Genomic DNA, 23,261 nt, shown 5'->3' on the forward strand with positions numbered 1-23,261 from the left:
ACAGCTGACACACAGCTGTAGTGACAGAAAACTAGGGGTGGGGGGAGTCGTGGACAGGGAATGCATGGAAACAGTGTGGATAGTTGAGTAAGATGAGGCACAAAAGAAAAGATACGATGGAACAAGTGTGGCGATGACATGGCTGCTTTGTGTGTGTGTGTGTGTGTGTTTAAGAGGGTGGTCTGGAGGGGAGTGACTTATGGCCTTCTGGTGTGTGTCTGCATGGGAGCATGGGGTGTGGATGTGGGCATAGAGAGGATCTCAGGGATAGCCAGCCAGTGCAGCTGTCAGAGTGGAAGACCAAATGCAATCAATGCACGGTGCATGTGTCCCCGGTGGGGGGGGGGGGGGTAACTGAAAGAAAGACAGGCTGGCATCTCCTTTTCTTTACAGAAAAACGCCCACGCTGTCCAAATGAAAAAAGGAATAAGCTTGTGTGTGTGTGTGCAAAACCACAGTTGAGAAACTGATGACTGGGCCCCAGTCGGTGTCAACAAACATCACTTTCTACACTGTTACATGAAGGGTTTGACAGTGAAGCAGAAACAGAGGAACAAACTTTCATCCGCGGCAACAGAGAGCGACGAGGGCGATGAAGACAAGAGACGAAAAGCCCGAAACTTTTTTGGCGAGCAGGAACCAAAAGTGGCCGCAGCCATCCAAGAACATTGCTGTTGGAAACGTCAAGTGGTGTTGAACAGCTGTGGTTAGCGCTCCCGGAGATGAGCACGGAGCCCGCCGCGCTTCAGCGTGGAGCCCAGTCTTCATTCTCACATTTTGTCTGGGCCAATCCAAAAGCAGATTAATGAAGAACTCATGAGCTGCAGCTTTCTAGAGCAATATGTACCCGACAAGAGTCTGGAGCAGAGAGACATGCAGAACTTTCTCTTTGAGCAGTCGTTGCTTCATTAAAAGATAGTCTGCCAGAGTCTCTACAATTAGATTTGCAAAGTGAAAAACTGGCAAGACTAGCAGTCCTTATTCTTACCAGTTACTATGAAACCAGTCCAAATGTGAGTTCTGACCTAACGGGCAGATGGTTGCGTAGCCTAAGATTTACATCACTGCTAAAGACTTTCTAAAACATTCTGCTGTTTTTGTCTGGTGATTTCCTGCAGGCCAGACAGCCGTTCGTTTGAATTAGTATATAAAGGCAAAATGGTGAGGCTGAAACCTAAAAGGCAATAAATCATCATCATTATCGAGTCCAACATTCCAAAGAAAGTGCATAACCAGAGAGCTGCTGCACAGCAAGCAACCTGTGAATGATAGAATTTAAAATTACAATAAAAAAACACACAATAATTGGTTATTACTACAGTCGGTTATATTCGTTCATTTTCCTGACGTTTTTTTACGGGTCATATGTGCTGGAGCCTATAAGTCTACGGGCGAGAGGCGGGGTACACCCTGGACAAGCCGCCAGTTCATAGCAGGGCTACACACAGACACACACACTCACACTGATGGACACTTTAGTGTAACCATTTCACCTAATTTGCATGTTTTTGGAGGTGGGAGGAAGCTGGATAACACGGAGAGAACCCACGCAGGCACGGGGAAAACACGGAGAGAACCCACGCAGACACAGGGAGAACATGCAAACTCCTCACAGAAAGCCCCCCCCCCCCCCCCCCCAAGTTGGATTTGAGCCTGCAACCGTCTTGCTGTGAGGCGACAGCACTATCCACTGCGCCACCGTGCTGCCCCATTCTGTAATATTGTACTATTTATTTTTTCCTACATCAAACTGATTGAACCTCACGCTCGCTGTGATGGATTCCTATGAAGTTACAGTAAGTTCAAACAAGCAGTGCCATTGGGGGGCACGGATAGTATTTGTTTGGTAAGCAGCGATGTGATGGATGTGATTTGCGACTAATTTGCTAAAACCACTAATGCTTTGATTCTCTGCTGCATCGTCTCTCTCAATGTGTGAAATCTCTTCTCGCAGCCGGTGAGTAACGCTCCTTTAGACGTGACTAATGGCCGCCGGGAGACAGACAGCGAGTAAGCTCTTTGTTTTGGATTTCCGTCAGTGTGAGAGGAAGCTGGTGAGGTCGTACGCGCCGCTAACCTCCATGTCCTGCAGAGGAGGAATCAGAAATTAATCTTCAAACTTCACAGCACACTGTAGGGTGACCGCGCCAGTCAAACAAGGTCATTCTACGCTACGCTTTCCCGAAAACAAGACTTGAGCCTGTGCACTCGGGGGGGTGTTGTGAGGGAAGCGCTTCTCTCTGAAGGGTGACGGGTTCTTTGTTTAAACTGAGCAGGATAAGCATGAGCCGTTTGGTTGCATAAAACTGTCTGACTTGCAGTTAAGTCGAATATTAAAAGTGAAAATACAAGCAGTGCACTTCTAATAATTACCATCACACCCATGAGCCGCATGTTAGTGAGCTCTGGGTACCGTCGGCTGCTAGTGGTCATACGTTGGTCATCAAATTGTACAGCTGTGTGTCATAATATTCAGCCATACAAGGAAGTGCGAGTCACAACTATGGAATCCAATTTCACTGAGGTGGAGGAAGCAACGGGGAAGCAACGGATGAGTCAGTTCAACTCGGTAATGCCGAGTCAGATAAACAAATTAATGTGCAGCAACGAGGAAAGGGAGAAATGTCCTGACTGAAGGAGGTGAATCATTGTGAAATTCAGAGAGCATGGTAAAGACAAAGACAGGTTTCCCAGAATAGTCCATTTGTACTGAACTTTGCATGACTCATTAAGACATGGACAAAAACAAAAAAACCTCCGTCCTGGCAGTGCAGTCTGAGCAGGGCAGTGTCATAAAGCAGCTCAGCACACAGTAAAACTAATTCACAAGTTAAAAGAGTGCCATTTAGCCAACTCTCAAGCATAGTGCAAATAAAAGATGTGCTCATTAGTACGCAGAAAAACAGATCTGAAATCAAATGAATCGTAAAATAAAAAGTCAAACCAAAGCATGTTTTCTAATTGGCCCTTCGGCCCATTTGCAGTAACGCTCAGCATTATAAGTGTGCGGCTGAAAGAGACAAATGGTGACTGATTACCACCGGTTGCTCTGGAAAATGAAGAATGCCCTCATCAACGGCAGACCGAACCGATTTTCAAATGTTGGGACAAAGTGTTGCACTAGGCCGATAGCCAGAAACACTTTTTCCTTGGCTTTTCTTTCCTTTTGTTTTGTCAAGCTGTGGAGTCGACAAGAAATAATACGGGTTTGTGGAGGTGGTTAAAATGCACAAATCAATCCTGAACACACACACACACACACACACACACACACACACACACACAAACAAACACACACACATCCAATAATGCAATGCCTTCAAAAGAGCAAAAACAATTTAAAGATTTAGACTCTTATAGAAACGTTTGTGCCGACAGCCAGAGGGACGCAGGTTTTAGGATGAATTGTCAGTGTTTAGGTAGATGTCGTTTTCAATGGTTGAGTTACACCCAAGAATCAGCTATTAGATTGTTGCCAACACAAATAATAGCACTGAACAAGCCAGGACTATATTTCAAGGTGGAACAAGTGTGGTTTATCGAGAATCCCCAAAGTCTGCTCCGATATATCTCAATGCCCTGAAAGCTGTTATGTTGCTTGTAATTTTCTGGGTGATGTCATTTGTTTGACAGCTGCTTTATTTAAACTTTGTGCCAGTTTAAAAGCTTGGAAAATGTGGGAAAAAGACTGCAACCAAGCATCACCATCGCTGGCATCACAGAGACAACTCCCACGGAAGCACAAAGAGCATTAATATCTATAGCAACGCTATTAGTTTAGCGGCTAAACAAGTAAATTATATTTCGCTTTCCTTCAGGATCTTGCTCTGTGACTTTTCAAGAGATGTCAAATTTGATATTTGATCATAAATGCAAAAACAAATCCTGTCAAAATGCTTTGAATTATCCAGCTAACAGTTACGCAACACAACCGATGATGCAATACCATTATGTCATTGTCAGAGGTAACAAAAAAAGGTTTTGAGAGAGTTGAAATATGACAAAGACTGTACAAATGTGGCAAATGTGTGTCACCAATCAGAGGTCATGCTATTCCTTTGATCCCATTTTCTGGGAGATGGGTTTCAAATAGCCAACAGAAAAAACTGTGCTTTTGTTCGGGCTTGAAGTTTCAAGCATGTCGGTGCATGTAGTTAGGCTGGTCTCAGCGCTTTCCTTTCTCCGTTCATTACCTCTGGAATGAAAGGAGAGTCCATTCACATTCGAGTGAAAGCAAGTTAATGAGAGACCTCTGCCGAACCGCTCACCTGATGCATGAACTCGAGCCATCACGTGTGGGTTTGACCTCATTTGAAGCATAAATGTAAAAAATAATAAGGAGAATCTAGCAGATATGTGGGAGCGTTCGCGCGGCAACATCGCAGCCTGGCAGCAGAGCGCATTCGGGGTTGGTCTGACACTGAGGCTGTTTTAGGGCTGTGGTGTGATGGCAAGCAGCGGCCTGATTCTCTGAAGTCAATTTGCACAGTCTCACTGCCACCTGTCAGGACACAAGTGAGAAGGAGAGAGCTGACGGGGTGAGAGGAGAGGCATGTGACAGCACAGTGCTAGTCTCGCAATGGCTGGAGAGAAAATACACAAAGAGAGACTGAGGAATGCCATGATTAAGGAAAATTCCCTCTAATAATCGCACAAAGAGGCTCAGAATGATGAAGAAAGTCTGGGTATGTCTTTATCCTCCGCAGCTATTGAAACAAAGATAGAGAATGGGGGGGGGGGGGTCAAAGGGTGGGAATAAAGCTGGGATGGCCTGAAGAAAAACAGAACTTCAAACAAACAGAAATAAGACTGCAGGCAAATCACCTCCATCACACTTCCAGCCCACTTCGTTCGGAAAAAAAGAGCTAAATTACACACGGCACGGCAGCTTCCTGCTGCTAAGGTGCCCCTCCAAACCCCTGGGAGGCAAATGCTCAGAGGTCTGCCCCCCCCCGTCAATGGGGAGGCCGTTGTACCACATTCATCAAACGAAGACAGGACATTTTAAAAAGCAGAAATTTATTCTGTGTTCTAACAGCGTTTCAAAAGCGCCTCCTTTGCCAGCAGCCATTAGTAATGATTCACGAGAGGAGCGATGCGTGTTCAGACAATAACGCCACTGTAGTGCGAGGATTTAATCAAGAGATGAGAAACGTCAATACAGTTTTCTCGTCCTTTAAAAACTGCTGCTCACATTTACTTTTAATAAAAGTTGGAGAGTTTCTCTTTTCCACGAGGACCCTCATCTGCCAGTCGAGCTCGGCGTGAATCGAAGGTCGGTTTCAACTCAGCGGATTCATATCGTATGTTTTGCTTCACGTTAAAAACGCTCACGTCTCATACATCCCTTTGTCTTTACTGCACGTGAACAATTTATTTAAATCCAAGTGTCTCCGGAGGCAGGTAGATGCAGGTCTGACAGACCGCCTCAGGGACAAGTCAGTTTGAATACAAAAAAGATTCCTGGGAACGTGGTGTGAGACAGAAGTGAACTTCCCAGACCTCTGTAGCGCATCAATTATCACTAGTCGCTGCTCACGGCTACGCTAAACGCCGCAAGCATAGCACACATCATCTATTCACAATTCAGTTGAATTAATGGCAGAGCTACACGCGGGTTTGGATAAAGAAGAAGAATGCATTGAATGCAAAAGAAAAAGTCTATTGATAATTCTCTTTGTTAAATTCTTCCAAATCTGACAATATTACAGGACTGGAATGCTAAACATGTGACAAATCCTTTAACATGTATTACAGCTTAGAAGTTATACACTAGTTGTTACAACATTCCCCATTGGCTCACAACTTATTACATTATATTTGGACATTAACATCTCCAAAATAGTACCGGTACACAGTTGATTTTTTTAGGTCATGCAGAAATATTCTGCATGATCTTGAGTTGCACTGAAGTCAAAAGCGTGACGTACCTTGATAATATATTGTGACAAATTCTTTGAAGAGGGGGGCTAAAATATGGCCCCAGTTTTCTCACATCCAAGCAGCAAACATCGTTATCTAACCAGGACACCCTGGGCATGAAGAGCAAACAGATAAATGAGCGAAGATAGGAGAGAGGAGGCTGGGGATGAGATGGATGAGTGGAGGGAGGAGATGTATAAATGACGCATCTCGTGTTGCTTCAAAGGCATGGGCCGGCTATAAGATGAAGTGTGTGTGTGTGTGTATTCCATGTTAGATGTAGAGAGACACATCGGCGGAATGATCAATTAGGGGATCAAAGTAGGCTAGATGAAGAGATGAAGGCGCACTGGCGTGGAAGGGAGGGCTAATCTGAAAGATGGAGATTCACAACGAGGAAATCAAAAAGAGATTTGAAAAGTCACTGACAACTAAATCCCAGCCCCCCCTCCCCCCCCCCCCTCAACCCCAAACCTCCCCCCGGATCAAGCTTTGAAGTGCCACAGCCCATTACTTGATGAATTTGTTTCTCCGACATCGGTTGAAGCTGGTTTTGGCAAGTGACCACGCATGTGGCAAATGCAATTTAAGTATCCGGCTTTCTAGACTTGAAGGGAGATCGGTTTAAGAAAGCACGTCGGACAGTCGGATCCGAGCTTCAGTTGGTGTTATCTCCCAATGGAGGGGGATAGAAAGGAGACAAGTAAGCACGGCGCGCCTTAAATGAATTCTTCCACTTGCCTAGAGGTTCCTGCTCAGTCAGTTGGGATCCAATTACTAGCAAAAAAAACCTGAAATGGAGTCGTTTCCTTATACATGATCGCCAGGAGAAATGCCGCCTGAAAGGCAGCTCCCATGGACTCAGAACTCGAGTCGTCTTTGTGCTCTTTCATGTGGCTAACTCACCATTTGCGCTCCCGATGCTGTGAAGATCAGGTAACTGTGCGAGACATGAAATTAAATGATTGTGCCGGGTCTTGCCTTTGCGTTTTGAATGTGTATCCCACGCCTGCTAAAAGTCTTTTCAGAGTAGTCAAAAAGCAGAAACACAAAGTCACAAAGCCCGGCTGCCACCAAAAGAATGACCCAGATAGGGGGGGGGGGGGGTGGAACAATAGACTGAGGTTAATGATCAGCCAGACAAGAACAGCTCGACCCGAGTGTGTAAGCTTTCACACAGACAAACATCAGTGTGTGTGTGTTCAGTCACACAAACACACACACATTGCACAAACTGCAAAACCCAATTCATTTTTTCTTATCTTGCACGTGAAATACGGCTCTTGAAGACTAATGATGCCGAGACTTTCAGCGCTCTATTCATCCAGGGCATAGCCATCCTAAATAAGGAATGACAGCACACACTGCAGTGAAATACGTTTAGTTGCTTGTGTTTCAACTTTTGAGCAATTAATATAATCGTCTTGTTATTAGACTGAGCAAAATACTAATCAATAATAACAAATCTATGGTCCCCTCTGCAAGAACAATTATACCCACGCAACAACTCTCTCCAACTATTTAGTACATTCAGCGTCTCCTCTGCTGGACTACAGTGCTGCTAAAATGCAGCTATGCGGGACCAATGGCTCTCGTGGGACATTGTGGGGGGGTGATTAGCTGCCAGATGCCCATTAGACCGGGGTCCAGCAGACCTGTGCACCTATACACTCAGGACTCCAACTCGCTTTATGTCCCTGCCTTTGCTACAGAGGGAGGGGCCAGGAAGCTGGAAAATTGCCTTTTATTGCCTCTTTATCTATTTGGCAAACTCACCCCTCCCCTGCCGACACACTGACCTCCACATCCCAACAGTCCAACAAGCCCACAGCTTGTCCGGGCTGCCTGCTCAATCTGCCCCCCCATATGAACTGCACGGCCGCTGAAGCCCATTGTTAACATACGGAAGCGAGAAGACGCTTCCGCACTCTGTGCTTCATAACTTTATCTGCTCTCACTGGAAACACAGTCCATCCTCACTACTGACCCCCCCCTTTTCTATTGACTCGTGAAAACTCTAAAAGTCCTCCTGGGAGCTCCACCCTAGAGCCTGCAAATGTTTTCTGTATCAACACAGCTTCTCCCATTCCAGTGCGGGGGGGGGGGGGAACTTTATTCTAATAGAAGGAGAACCACCACCTCTAGGGCCAGGGGGGGGTGAATGAAACCGGAGCTGATGCTGTTACAGGAGTTCACCTGAGGCACTGCAAGGTCATGATGTTAAGGGGGCGGGGCTTCCTGGCCATCACAATTTATTTAATAACTCTTGTTTAACTTTTAAGGCTCCAGTGTGTTTTTGTGATGCAAGGTTAATGGCGAGTTATTTTTAATGGCCCCAAGAAAAGCACCCGCCGATAATAAAACCATAATAAATCATCGTTAGAGGATTTAATGGACAAAGAAAGACTGCAGATGATGACTGACGCAAATCACGACTCTCTACTTCCAAAGTATCCACAAATAAAAAACAAGTGCAAATATAAATCAATTACTGTCGGATTATTTCAGCGAGCAGGTCGATGAATGCGCAGGAAGGATCCACGCGGACGCGCAAAACCCGGGGGGGACCACCTCACAATGCGCTTCCCAGCAGCCCGTGGCCGGCGTCCAGACAGAGCCGCCCGTGGTCCTCACGCACCGAGACATACAGACGCCAAGCCGCAGACGAGGAGGCAAGACAGGCAGGACAGCTGGAAATATCCGCTGCAAATATTAAAGCAGCCGCTTATTATGGGGTCGAGGATTTAAAGAAGTATCCCACTTACCTAAAATACGCGGAGGAGCGCGCTTTGGACAGCGGTGCAAACTTTTAGACTGTTCTGAACGCGTCCAGCAAATAATCCGAACCGTGTTCTGGAGCGGTTCCGTGCTGCGCTGAGTTTCTCCCAAAACGGAGATAACCCAGATTATGTGTCGGAATAATCTGAACGCGCCCGGATGACACTGGACCCGCAGCCTGTCTTCGACTTGACGCGCTGGGGTCGAATAGTTGCGCAACTTGACGACGCGACATAACTCATTTACATATCTGCACTGGCTGTGTCCAATCACAAGCTCGGAGCAAGGTGTCTGATTGAATATTCAAGCCGGCGCGCCATCCAATCAGAGCTTTCTGTGGGCGGAGCTCTGTGAGCTGAAAGAGCTCAATGTGCAGCTTTTTTGGGGGGGCCAATGGGAATTTCTTTGTTACAGCAACGCTGAGATTTGGGGAATATGACATCCGATACAGCAATCATGATGCTCTCACCGTGTTAACCCTTTCCATATTTAAAAAATAAAATAAAATAAAATATATATATCATGTAAACTTATAAAAACTGAATTATCTGCCCAGGCTCTCGGTATCTGAGCCCAACAGCAGCCTGGGTTGGTGTTTACCTCTAAGGGAACCTCATTACAGAGCACCGGTGGTGTTAACAGTGTGCTGCCACTGCCCCGGGCTATAATGAGTCAGAATGAAGGGTTTGCAATGAAAGTCAACGACGAAGCTGGAAGCAAGACAGCATTTCATATGGGACCCCGAGGCAAGGCAGGAATGAGGGGGGGGGAAATGTATGTTTAGAAACCCGTCTGTGTGTGTGTGTTTAACGATTTCATCAAAAATTATACCAGTCACACACACACAGCTTAAAGCAAGGCTGTGCAAAATGTTACAGGATGCGTTGGTACTTGCCTGACATACTGAGGGGAGGGGAACTTTAGACTTGGCTCAATCAGCAGCAAGGGACAATAAAAGTCATTTAACACACTCTGAGCTCCACCTCAGAGGAGGAACACACATAAACTCCCTGCTGCCCAATGTTCTTTGCTTACTTCCATGGGTAGAAAGGCATGTGCATGTATTTCTGATTCTATAACACACATCTTACCTCAGGAGATCTTTGCAATGAGGCAGTCTTTTCAATAAGTGGAAGTTTGTTGAAGTTTGTTGTTTAGCTGGACTTTCATCTGGCCTCATTTGCTCTGCATATCATTAACATTCTCTCACTGCCTTTCAATTTAGAGCCAAACCAGACCAAAACACTCATCACTCCTCTGTTTAATGGTTAAGCCCCCCCCACACACACACTTTCCATTCTGTACAGAACAAATAGTCTTGTGAGAGTGGAATTTTATTCCCTGTTCAGCTGCAATGCTTTCATGATTTATTCATGTTTTCTGCTTCTCTGGAGTCAGTCTTCCCTTAACTTTGTTTTCCAATAATGCTCAACAATTTTTTAAAACGAGTGATGATAAAATCACAGCAGATATTTGAGAGCTATTATACACAACTTTGACAGGAATGCTCCTATGGATGAACACAGTATATCTTACTTCTTGTTCATTCTCCAGAGTCTTTTCATTTCTATACACTCTTTTCTGTTGTGCACATTGCCCAACTGGCTCTGCTTTGTTCGTTGTCCGGGCAACTGCAAATCCCCCCAGCAGAAATGATGACCTTTTTTTCAGAATTTCCTCTCCACCAAAAGTCTCCCCTCTGCTTTTCACTTTGTGTCTCAAATTCTCTTTGCCACGATTCATTTAAATACATATTTTTTGGGACTTTTTAACAAAATATCCCCAGTTCCTCCTTTGAGTTTTGTTTTATTGTTGGTAAAGCCCCTCCACTCCACCCCCCACCCCCCCTTCTCATTCTTGCTTTGAGTGAAAACCAGTGAAGCATAAAAAGCAGGTCTGATCCTGTGAGGAATTCATTTAGTGAGAGAGACCAACAGAGAAGTTCAAGTTAGCAGAAACACACTCGCCATAAAAGCTAAAGAAAGATAAAGAAAAGGAGAAAGAAGGAGATGCTTCAATGGCCTCTCGTGAAGGATAGAAAGGGGTTTTAAAGTTTAAATAAAGTCTTGAGATTCAAAACAATTATTGGATTCAGGAGAAAATCCCTATTTTCTTCCAGAGTTTATATTTTAGAGGGATGACACATGATTGAACGCCTTGTCATTTTCAATATGCTGCTTGAATTTATCACCCTGATGTCACTTCAATGTGAAAAACACAATGCACCAACACCTGAATGAGAAATGAAAGGGCTCAATGTAAAGGCATGAGACACACGCACACGCACACACACACACACACACACAGCGGCAGCCTGTCCACCCCCTCGGCTGGCCTGACAGCTGTCCATGGCTGCAGGATTCAGACAGCACAGATCAGTTGCAGAATGTGAGGCTTGCAGTATGTTGGGAACCGGCGTTAAAAACCACATACCGAGCATGCTAGCTCCAGAAACACCACCGCTGTCACTGGAAACATCCAAAACCAGTAAATGTCTCCGATTTGTAATGGTCAGCTCAAACTCCCCCAGAGAGCGCCGCAACGCCTGTGGCCACAAAATAACTCAGTTTCTCTCATGCATGTGTGACTCCAGGTGTATGTTTGGTTTAAACCTACATGACCGCGTGTGTGTGTGTGTGTGTGAGTGTGTGTGTTACACAACTCCACGTGCACCCCTGGGTTCCGACCCCTAATGTGTGTTTACTGTCTATTTGTCTGCGCTCTGTCAGTATCAGTGGGACAGGTTGTATTTGATTGGCCCCTGGAGAGGAGCTCGGGGGGGGGGGGAGAAGAGATGTCTGGGGGTGACGGGGTCAGCGCCTGGCCCGGGGGGGTAAGTTCCTGGTTGTTGGGTCAGGTGTGCATCACAGCCCTGGAGCGCTCTTTTTAGGTCATCAGAGAGAAAAATGGGCATGACAGGTCCTCTCACTTTCCACAGGGCGTTCTGTATTTTCTGTCGCCTGTTTCTATTTTTTGGTTAGTTATTAAGAAACATAACATAATCCAGACACAAGCGTGTGCAACCTGTGCTCCTTGTGCCTAAACATCTTCTTACTGATGTTTTACTTTTGTTGGAGGAATCATCTCCTGCCTGTCCTTGTGATCACGCAGCTGGACGTGTGATGAGCGTGATGAAGCGCCGTGTTGTCAGGGGAATGCGGGCAGAGGGTCAGGGTGGCGGGGAGGCCGAGGGGAGGAGGAGTTGATGGGTGTTGGCGGGTTGGCGGGTGGCATTGGAGATGACCCCTCACACACAGTCAGGAGTCCCTGGAGACCCTCTCAGCTGTAGCAGCACACTTATGCCTCCCTTTCCTCATAACAGGAGGCGGGGGGAGGATTCAAACTCTTTTTGGGTGTTAGGTTTCTCCCCCCCCCCCATTATAAATCCCCTGGTATTCATTTGTACACTTGCACACACATACATCTGACGGGGTCGAGGACTACAGCCTCTGCTGTGGCATGCGGGAGGCTCTAGTACAACTGTCGCCTTCTGTTCAAACTGCCCCTGCAGCCCCTCTAGAATTTGACTTCCCTTTTCTCACCCCGCCCCTCCCTCCTCACCTCACCTGTCTGAGCCAGCTGTTGAATGAATGGCCTCCCTTTCCTCTCTCCGGGCTCTCTGCGTTGCTAACAATAGAGCTTTGCGAATTGTTCGCTGTAGCCACCGTTGGACGTGAGCCCGTCTTATTTGTCTGCTTCCTTCCTCAGTTAAATGTTTCATCTTTCCACGCAGCTGATCAGGCTGGCTGATCGCTGCCCCCAAACAGCCATGTCGTGTTCCCAGGGTCTGCGTATAAATACATTATAAATATATACTTTAATCATTTTAATTAAGACACAAATTGGCCAAATCTCAAGGGAGAAACAGAGCTTTACTAATTTACTGGGAGACAATGCTGAACACCTGATGTGTCTGATGTGCTTCCATTCCTGGCTCTCAGACACCCACCCTTATGCAAAACATTCACACGTCTATGCCGGCTTCCTTCCAGCCAGAGTGAATGTCGTGGCGGATTGGAAGGCACCGTAGAAATTGTGTGCTGGGTGGGTGAGGAGAATCAGGAGGGTGGCAGCTCAGAGGGGTGCAAATGAGTGTCATTGCAATGCAGTGAGAGGTGGCGCTAAAAATATCTATTGACACATGGACTCCAGCTCTCAAACAGGGTCACAAACACACAAGGCGGCGACGGAAGGCGTCTCGTTCGTGCACCAGCAGCCACAGAGACAGCACAGAGACGCACACGGATGTATGTGAACATATGCACACCCTGCAATATCACGGTTAGAATGCAGGTACAGCCCAACAGAACTACGGAACGGTGAACCCATCCGAGCTAGCGTTGGCAGCGCGTCGAGTTTTAGAGAGTCTCCACGTCAAACCGAGAGCAGGTCATTTCCACACTCAAGTTACAAGCCCTCTAAACAAACAAGCTCAGCTGCCATATTGTGACCCTCTGCAGGAAGAATATGGCTCCGTACACGCAGTGATGAAAGCGCTTTAAGGCAAATATTGTTCCTGAGCTCGCCTCAGATGACATGTTACTGGGAGAGTTTGCCAAGCTTGATCCCCTTAAGAATAGGCATGCTCAGCTTTCAGAGCCATTATTACAAATTCTGGGTGTGGTGCGCACCAGGGTGAGTTCATTTCTTCAGAGATTTGTCGATGCCGCCCAGTAGAGATTAATCCATCTCTTGACCTGGAAAAAATATATTTTAACACAACAGGGGGGAAAATCCTGACCCTTTGCCACCAAAAACTTCATTCAGATTTCCTGATTTATTTTGTAGCATTGAATGGTTTTCATCAGAAGAAGCAGCACTCCAGAAGCTTTTACTAAAGTAAAATCATAAATGACTAAGAATCATTTCACTGTCGCTCAGAGTTACTTTTACATAGTGTTAAACAGTTTAATTTACTGTTTCTAAACTGGTGGTTTAGAGCTCTCCCGGTGCTCAAGGTTAATCTCCAGTGCTTTGATTACTGGAAAAAGATCTAAAAACTTATATTATATGTTATATATATATGTATTTATTTGTATTTAGTCATCTTTTTCTAGTCTTTGAAGTGTAGAAGTGGAAATGAGAAAATAACAAAAAGAATGGGCATTACTTGAACAAAGTATAAAAATCAAGACATGTCGCTTTATGATGACACACAGGGGAATACAATCTGTTTCATACTGACAACCCTCCATTTTGTATTTACATAGAGTGTTCAATAAAAGTACAGACTGCAGACTGCAGGCAAACAACATCAAAAGAAGTTGAGGAGGACGCCGGCCCTGCCAGGTCACCGAAGGACGGGACAACTGCCAGAGCTGTAAATCAGTGTGTGTGTGTGTGTGTGTGTGTGTGGTCTTTGTTTTTGAGTGAAAAGTATGTATGCTGACATAGAATAGAGATTTCTGGCATAACCTCTCCTACTTCCAATGGTCTGAACATGCCTCTGGTGAGATTTATTGGAACACAAAAACAAAACTTCATTCTTTATTCATCCCATGCTGAAGGAAAATAGGGTGAAGTTTCTTAGTCCATAAAACGTTTATGGAACATCATAGAAAAACAGCATCTGGGACGCTCCGAAACAACTGAAGAAGATGGGGACTTGTTTTAACATGGAAAAAAAAGCAACATAAAATAAAGATTAAATGACTCAGTAAGTGTTTTTGGGTCACTTTTATAGAGGAATATTAAATGTTTTACCCCAGAAGATGTATTTATCATTTGATCACACAAATATTTGACTTTTTAATTAGGTGAATTGATTACACTAAATTGTTCAAAGGTGTGTGTGTGAATAATTGCCTGTCTCTGTGTTGGCAACACAGTGTTGCCCTGCGATGAACTGGCGGCTTGAATGAATGAATGAATAAATCAAGTATATTTGATTATAGTATATAAATCGAGTACAGAAAACTTCCAAAACAAACAAAAAAACAAGCAAACATGCATCACAACTTAATTTCTTATTTCCTATCTTGTGACCTGTCAGAAGAGTCCAGCCACTGGACTGAACCAGCTAAATGTAGCTCCACCTAACACAGCTACAATAAAATATAATGATGCAATAGCCGTGTTTAATAATATGAGAGTCATAGGGGATCTTTTACTCCCTACAGAGTATAGTGTTGCATGTAGGTGATACCATTTCTGCATTTTTACTTACTGGCTGGTTTTGCATTACCAGGATTTACTGGTGTAACATTTGGATTAAGTGTTGTTGGCCTGCCTTCATTTCAGTCATTTGGGTTTGACGCTCATCACGGTTTTACGACCCACCTTTTTATAAAGGTGATAAATCCGATCATGCTTGTAATACCATGTAAAATACTGCTGCACACACTCAGTCCTAACACCATAAATGAGATGCATGTGCACAATGATGGTGGTGATTATTTATTGCTGGCTTTGATAGCCCTCTAGTGACCACAGCGGTGTACCTGCCAGCTGAGATATAGAACTACAATATAGTATAATGAGACTTTCTACAAGTCTCATTATACAGTTTCCGTAAAACCAACGGGGACATTTTATTTTAACATTTTGTCTGAGGAAAACATTAATATTAATGGCTATTGTCGTTCTCCTTCTTCTCGAGAGATTCTTTTCTTTCTCCTAATACAACTTCCCACTCCTTCTCAGCCTTGTGTGTCTCAGGAACATAATAACCAGACTAATGAATCTGACTGCTCTGCTTATGAGCATAAGAAACCAATTCTTTACTCCCCAGTGTCACCCATATTTGGGGGGGGGGGGGGGGGCACAACAAACTGATTGCATCATGAGAAAGCGTTCCAAGAAAAAGAGACCAAATTTAAACCACATGGATATTATAGGTGTGACCAATGTAAAGACATTTAGCACAGCAGAATTTTGTTAATAGCTTCTAAATTTGTGGCGCCGTACTTCAGGAAAACCAGCCTGGTAAATCTGGGGCCTTTTTCTGCTGTAATCACAGTTTGGAGGTCCACACTGTGTTACATTTTTGATTTAGGAAATAAAGCAGTTCATGCTACGACTGCGAATGAGGAGCAATCCCAGATCATTTGTCTCTTCCTACTGAGTTTATCTAGTCAGTGAATTGTGTTTCTGAGTACCACACAAGCAGGCTGTGAATCCAAATTATGTAAAATGAGGCAATTTACACCCACTTCTATTCCTTAAATGATGATTGGGGCAATGCTCACTGGTGATTATCATTACGCAGTCTCAGCTCACCCATCAATTGCGTCCACCAGGTCAGACATAGAATGACAAAATAGATGCTGTCATATTCGCTCATATAAGACGACTATTTAGGTGACGAGAGTGAATGACCTGATCTACACCGTTGATAGTCGAAGGTGTGCATGACAGTTGGCAAAGGACAGGGTGAAGTGGGACAAGCGGAAAATACAGTAGTAGTAGCAGCATGACAGTGTTGTGATAATCACCCTCATAAAAAAAAGTATTGCTTACAGTGACACGGCAGACGCCAGTAATTTATAATATGAGCAGCTCCCCTAAAATACAAATTCAAACATGATCTAAAATGAGTGTAATTTCATTGTCTCTAAATAAATACACTTAACACAGGTTGCAAGTTTATATACTACATTTGCCAAACACCATCTCAGACACCTTCATTGTTTCAAGGTTTTTTTCTTTATTGCAGAAAGCAGTCCAGTCATCATTAGGAGTACTCGGAATGAAATGAGGAAACCGTTTGAACACGCCTCGAGCCTTCATGACACACTCTGGATGCTGACAGTATTGGTATTTCCAAAAAAGCAAAAAATCCATAACATAAAGAAATTCAAACATCCGTTCTGTGCAACAGCAAAGCAGAGCTGAATGATTGCTTCGCGCTGCACTGATAGCAGGAATTGCTGCAGCTCGATGAATTACACAGTAGCACAGTAAGGGTGCTGTAAAGTCGCCCTCAGTGAAAAAATGAATGAGGAGCGTCGACAGCAAACGATAATACAGCGTCCGGGATTGGAGCGGATTCATTACTAGTCCAGAACGATTGATCCGAAGATGTGGCCGCAGGAAAAATGAAATATTGCTGGGATCAAAGCCAATGTCTCCATTAGCAAATACATTTGTTGAATAACCGCAGCTAAAATCCTGCGTTTAACTTAAAACACAACAGGTTAAACAGCCTTGGGTTCAATTATCCACATTTCCTGCTTACTGTGAAGAAACAAACCAAATATCACTCTGACATTCTTCATAACCTACAAAACATTTCAGAAAAATAAACCTCTAGCAGAATTGTAATACTGGTAGCACAAAAACTATCTATATTGCTTATATCTTATATCTCCCCTATCCGCCATCCTTGAACTACTTTTATGACAAACAAATGTCCTTAAAGAAGCCATGGAGTTGCATTCATAAACTTCCAGCCGCCATGAAAGCTGCTCCAGTGAATGACATCATATCAACAATTGAATCATCCTGGCCTGAACTTTGGCATCTCAGCTGTTATCAATAAAGAGAATAAAAACCATTCCAGATTGAATAAAGTTGTTTTTCCTCCGTTTCTCATGAGAACATGCTGGAAAAAATAAGATTAAATTAAATCAAACCACGCTCATTCCTGGAAGCAGCATTAAGAATACTCTCACTGAATGAACAAGAGAAAAAGATACAGTATGAAATACACGATATGTGTTCTGAGTAATAGGATGAAAAAACAACAACATATCAATCAATCAATCATGTCAATCCATGACTTCAAATAAATCATGGATCCATGAATTCAAAGAGATTATATAGCATCACAAAGAAAAGATGAGAAGGAATGCAGATTTAGGAAAATGAGGAATGAGAAGTGGAAAATGTGATGGAAGAGGAACAACTTCCGTCTCCTTGATCGTCTTTCCTTCATCACTCGCACTCATTTTCCCGAAGGACATTGTACATGTTGACGGTGAAGCCACGTGATTTATCATCCTTCGGCTTAGGATGTCCAAACCCCTCATCTTCATCATCCCCATCCTCATCGTCATCTGCATCTCGATCTCTCTCTTCCTCTGACTCAGTGCTGGACTCCCCATCCTCTTCATCCTCTCGCTCTCCTTCTTCAGCCTGCTCCGTCCTCCTTCCTTGAAGGGCAACGATTTCCGGCAAGCCTGGGTGATTTTCCCAATGCTCTGCAGACCACAGATAATCCCCCCAAAATAAATGGCTTCTGTCAACATTCCATTTTAACTTTACAAATACTCTGAAATGAAGAAGTCCTTTCTTTCTTTATTTTTTTTACCTCTGAGGCAGCTGTAGCCTGGCGGCCTTAGACAGAGGCACAATCTGCCATCAATTGCCAACCGTAGAAGACTGTTAGCTGCACGGTAAACATCATTGCGAGCTGCTTTTGCCGTCTTATAGCCTCTCCTCTCCGCCCATGCTAAGGATTGCACAAAGAGAAAGACACTCTTGCTCAAAATAAAAAAAAGACGGCGATACTGAGAGATGCACGTCCGTGTTTTGGGATTGGTGAGATGAGCCACAAAGATTAACGAGCGTTATACACATTACTGGCTTTTCTGAAAGGTTTTAAAAGAAATCAAACGCCACATGATCAGTATCTCTCAGAGATTATTTACCCTCACAAACATCCCAGGCAGTCCACTTGAGCTCGTCAGAACTGCGGTCTCCTTGACGGCAGTCATTTTCTAGCAAACTAGGATGTTTGAGCTTCAGCACGGATAAGAACGAGGTCCTTTCGCACAGATAACCAACTGAGCTGTAGGGCTCCCGCAGCTGTGATACCGGATAGATGCCTGCCAGGATCTACGGGAAAAACGGACGCGAGAAATAAAAAAGCCAAGATGGAAAGAGAAAAACATGGTTACGATAAATCAGAGCGAAAACCATTCCCAATACCGCAGAGTTTAACAGACGTTACCCCAATACACCCGTGGAACTATGGAAGAGCAAAACAAACAAAACCCGTCAGACTGTACGAAACAATACACTTATCCCAGAGGTGTGTGAGAACGCTGCCAGACAAAATTAACTTCAGTTTGAGGTGAAAAGCAAAAGTAAAGTTAAAGTCACGTCTGCTCTCAAATACACAAACATGAACTCGTACCTGGAGCTCTTTATTAACGCAGGAGGGGAAAACCAGTCCAGGGCAGTCGCAGAGTTTGACCGTCGGGGTGAGGTAGTAGGTCTGGAAGTATTTGGTGTGGCCTGGGGTCCGAGAAACACTTACCACCTTCCTCCCCACCAAGCTGTTTATAACAGATGACTTGCCAACATTTGGAAAGCCTGTGGGGGGGAAAAAAAGCCTCGTGTAAATTCTGGTTATAATTTGGTTGGGTTTGTTAAACTGCTGAATATGGCAACAACTTCCTATCGCTCCGTACCGACGCAGCCCAGTGTCAGAACCCCATCTTTGTAGAGCTCCTGCGATGGGCTGCTGATTTCCATAGTACTGTCACTCTGATGTTCCATCAGCACCGACTCGCCTTCATCCGGCTGCTGCTCGTCACGACGCTCCGCGACAGAATCTCTCTGAATCTTCAGCTCCCAGCTGGACATGTCAACTTTAAAAAGAAAGAAAGAAAGAAATCGGTCGACACCCAGAACGATGCAACACAAACATGCTCGACTTCAAGGTAAAAAATAATGCCACCGAGACGGCTGCGCTATCACAGATCTAGAACGTTTGGTGAAGATTGTGGCGGCGGAGAGACAATCACCGTAGCCTTCGGCGATGTCCTGACATGCCTTTAGGATATCTATAGGACCTCCTGCTTGACTCGAGCCAGCCTTCCTCCTCGTCTTCTTCTTTTGGAGCACTACAAGCAACAGGCAACATGAAAAATAGATTGTTATTAAAACCAGAGACGCAGCACTAAAATATATTTGCAATTATTTGCCCCACACCTGTACTGTAGGGCTGTCCAGGGTGGGAGGTGAAGCACACTATTTGCAGGTGGGGAAATTGGGAGGTCATGTAGTGTTTCCAGGCAATCACCACTGGGGGAGGACACAGGTCAATTTTGTTCAACACCAGCACCACCTTCTTTTGGAGCTCTCGTGTGATGTAGTGATACAGGGATGGAGGGAACTGCAGCACCTGCGTGGATTTAGAAGAGCATGTCTCTTGTTCACATAAAAAAAAATAGTGAACAGAAGTAATAAACTAAAATATTCCCACAAATACCAACACAAGAAGTCTCTGCGCTTTCAACTTCACGTACATACCCACACTGGAAACTATAAACGTAAGATGTGAACTCATAAAGTATATTCGACTTGTTAGAATAAGTACTTATCTTATGAGCTTATGTTATAATTAGACCCAAAAGAAGCAATTGAAAGTGGTGACGACAGCAAATTATTAAATGTGACCATTTTCTGTGAGTTCATAAGCAAAGATATGACAATATAAAGAAAATATTTAAGGAGACTCTTATGATGGAAATGACAAAATCCAATTTTTAATTTAAAAGTGTCGAACAATAACATATTTATAGATAATAATTTTAGTGGACCACATGAAAATAAAACACGTGCAGCATGTATTTGCTAATCAATAATTCACGTTGACGCTCAGATGGACTTTGACTGTGTCTCCATCTAGTGCTCAGATCCAGTCTGGAGGCTTCGTCTTACAGAACCACCTACCGGGTGTCTGATGTCCACAATAAGCAGGATTACGTCCGACATCTCCAGCACTCTCCAAAGCTGCCGCCATGTCTAAAAGTCAACACAGATGTGGAACGTGAGGTGAGGTTCAAAGCAGCCCTTCTTCTATAATTAAGGGCTGAACGATTAAAAAACAAACAGCAACATCTTTTTCTGTAACTAGAAAGAACTCTGTGACAGCTTTTTAACTTTTAACCAGCACCGGGACAATGTACTGCTGATAATGGGATATAATTTGATGAAGTGGAGTCTTTTCACATTGAGCAAGAGCACAATGGGCAAAACAACACAATCACATGGAATATATGTGGCATATATTCCATCATTTTGATCCTTAGTGCCACTTAAAGCGTCAGCATCTCTAGATTACTGAGAGTCACTTATCTAACCACCAGCTGCTCAATGAATGCTCACGCTGCAACGTGCCTCCTGAGCTCAGCCTACGCTTTAAAATTTAATTATCTGCAATAATCTGTTTTTGATTTTGATGAATGACGTCACCATTCGCACAGCCTGAGCAATACGAACAACACGGCAATGCAGAGGTACGTCAAAACGCTTGCAAATCCTTGCACAATGCAACTTTAAAACAATTAACGATTAAGTTTAACTCATGAACACCATCTTGGATATAATTAGACATTTACAGATTCTAGTACAGATACTAGACTTCCATGGCATTTTCTGAATAATTCTCTCCATCACTAACAAAGTTTTTACATTTCAATGAAAATATTCAATTATGGACAAATACTCAAAAGAAGGAAACTTATTAAAAATCATGGGACACATTGATGAAACTGGTTTAATGCAATCTAGATAACCAGACTAAAATGATAAATAATGAACATGTTTGTGTGCAAAAATGTCAACACACTATTTTTACTGCAGCTACTGAAAGAACAAACTAGGGAGCCCAAAGAGTATCCATTTTACATAACCCACCTCTAGATTGTGTTCAAAGTGGCTGAGAGAGCCAGGTAGGTTTCTGTAGTTCAGATCATCCAGGTAGTGTCTGTATGACTTCTCCTCTTTCCTCAGCAGGACCTCTCGCGCCATCGAATAATTCCAGGGTGGCCGTTGTGGGAAACCGAGACCTAGCAGTGAATAATGAAGTTTCAGCAGGTTCAAGCCGTGAGCCACTCCCTTAACCTACTTCGCTTGAGATTGTCATGTGGAAGACCTTTCTCTAAGGGGTAGATGTCATCGATGTTGACCTCAAGTTCTTTGTCTGATACGGGCTGCAGCAACTTTTCCATGCACAATTTCTTTCTCTTTTCCACTTCCTCTTTACTCTCGTTTTCAAAGTGCAGTCGGAACCTGGCAGGGAGAATGAGAGCGGATGTCAGTGAGATTTACTTTTGTATTTTGTTGCAATGCTTCCAAACATAAGATAAAATATCAACATCACATTACACCCTTTAAAAAAACAAATCAAACGCATTTTCTTTTAGATGGAAACATATTAAATGTGTTTTTGTTAGCAGGGAACTTCCATCCAACTTGTTATCTCCTTCATAACTCCATTAAAATGAGGATTAGTATTTATGCTGGTAACTCACCTGTTGGGGTCATATCGACCTTCTGCGCTGGCGGGCTGCTGATTGATCCTCCTAACATCAGTCGTCTCACTGTCAGAGGTGTCCGACTCTTGTCCTCCCAACTCTACGCCACAACCGGTTTCACCTGAAAAATCATTGGCAGTCATAGATCGGTCAAATGAACGTTATAAGGATTTTCAATAACAAAATCTACCTTCTCCACATATATTATCTGATATGATTATTGATCGATATGCTGGGTGTCAGGAGTCAAGTCCAGGGAGGTTTCAAATCGTTCTGAGAAGTCAACACTAACAGCTTGAACTCAGACAATAAAGGGACATTTTAAAGTCAATTACATAGTCCCGAGTTTTTTTTATTGAATGGAATGTTAGATCATATTTTGTCCAGATGGTGACACTAAAACAATATAATATTTAAGTCAAGTTCAAAGGCAACTCATATAGACATTGTATTATGTATAACATTTCGCATTACAGCTAGCAAACCGAAGAAGCTGGTTGTTTGTTTTACACGCTATCTCGCTATCTAAGAAGGATTTGAAATCCTGCTCGACCCAACTCTCCACTCGCACATAAAACGTGATGCTCTGCACAAATCGTTAGCTAAACTGCTAAAGCTAGCGTGTTTAAAGCTAACAGCAAACGTACCGGTCCCTCTCTTTCGCTCCCGTTTGATCTGTAGCTGTTTCTTCTTCTGTTTGTTGCTAAATGGCTTTTTCCGAGGCATACTTAAGACACGCTGTTTAACTAATGTACCTATTGAGCCTATTTCTTATTGCAGCTTGTAACGCAGCTTGCTCGGTGATATTATTTACATGGGCGAAGTTTCTCGACTCCCACACTTCTTCAGTGACGCCATATCCACTGCAGAGAAACGGCGGACGAGTCCACGACTCCACATTTCGTTGTTTGTTTGCAGACTGCCAGAGTTGACTTTAGACCATATTAATATTAGATTATTTTACTGAAAACTGATCTTATCGCAGAATTTATTTTAAACTTCCTCCAACTTACATACATGTAACATGTAAACAACTTGACAGCAGCCCCTCTCACCTTTAATGGTACAGTCCACTTTTGTAAACACCCGGAACGCTCACATTCCAGCATGCTTCAAATATTAAACATACCTGTACGTGAGCGGCACAGGAAGACAGAAATAGTTTTTATTTGCGTCATCTATTAAATATATCCCGATACAAAAACAGACTGTTATTGTTTGTTTGTTTGGCTTTCATTGTAAACAGCAAATAAATAATTCCATTGCACAGGGAAACATGTCTTCTTATTGTACATTTGACTTGTTTAAACCTGAATTTTGAATTAGTAACTGAAAAAAAATGGCAATGGCAAA

General features: G+C 43.7%; 1 protein-coding gene across 1 annotated transcript; it reads right to left on the reverse strand.

The window, feature by feature from the left end:
• Positions 1–16,332: 16,332 nt before the first annotated feature.
• On the reverse strand, positions 16,333–22,634 carry LOC137915244 (guanine nucleotide-binding protein-like 1). The gene is made up of 12 exons (XM_068758690.1): positions 22,556–22,634; positions 21,906–22,029; positions 21,527–21,663; positions 21,289–21,440; positions 20,323–20,394; positions 19,579–19,771; positions 19,392–19,490; positions 19,056–19,235; positions 18,779–18,957; positions 18,291–18,477; positions 17,951–18,091; positions 16,333–17,840 (listed from the first exon to the last, which is right to left on the reverse strand). Exons 1-12 carry the CDS (start codon positions 22,632–22,634, stop codon positions 17,575–17,577), a joined length of 1,809 nt encoding a protein of 602 aa, XP_068614791.1. The 3' UTR covers positions 16,333–17,574.
• Positions 22,635–23,261: the final 627 nt, after the last annotated feature.

This window comes from Brachionichthys hirsutus, unplaced genomic scaffold (genome assembly GCF_040956055.1).
Source record: "Brachionichthys hirsutus isolate HB-005 unplaced genomic scaffold, CSIRO-AGI_Bhir_v1 contig_1058, whole genome shotgun sequence".
NCBI lineage: Eukaryota > Metazoa > Chordata > Actinopteri > Lophiiformes > Brachionichthyidae > Brachionichthys > Brachionichthys hirsutus.

Excerpts from the sequence above, each read along its gene's own strand:
- LOC137915244 (XM_068758690.1), bottom strand. The coding sequence starts at position 22,634 with ATGCCTCGGAAAAAGCCATTTAGCAACAAACAGAAGAAGAAACAGCTA. Across the intron at positions 18,092-18,290 it reads TGCCTGGGATGTTTGTGAGG|CATGGGCGGAGAGGAGAGGC; the intron begins GTAAATAATCTC and ends TGCAATCCTTAG. Across the intron at positions 17,841-17,950 it reads AGGCTACAGCTGCCTCAGAG|AGCATTGGGAAAATCACCCA; the intron begins GTAAAAAAAATA and ends TGTGGTCTGCAG.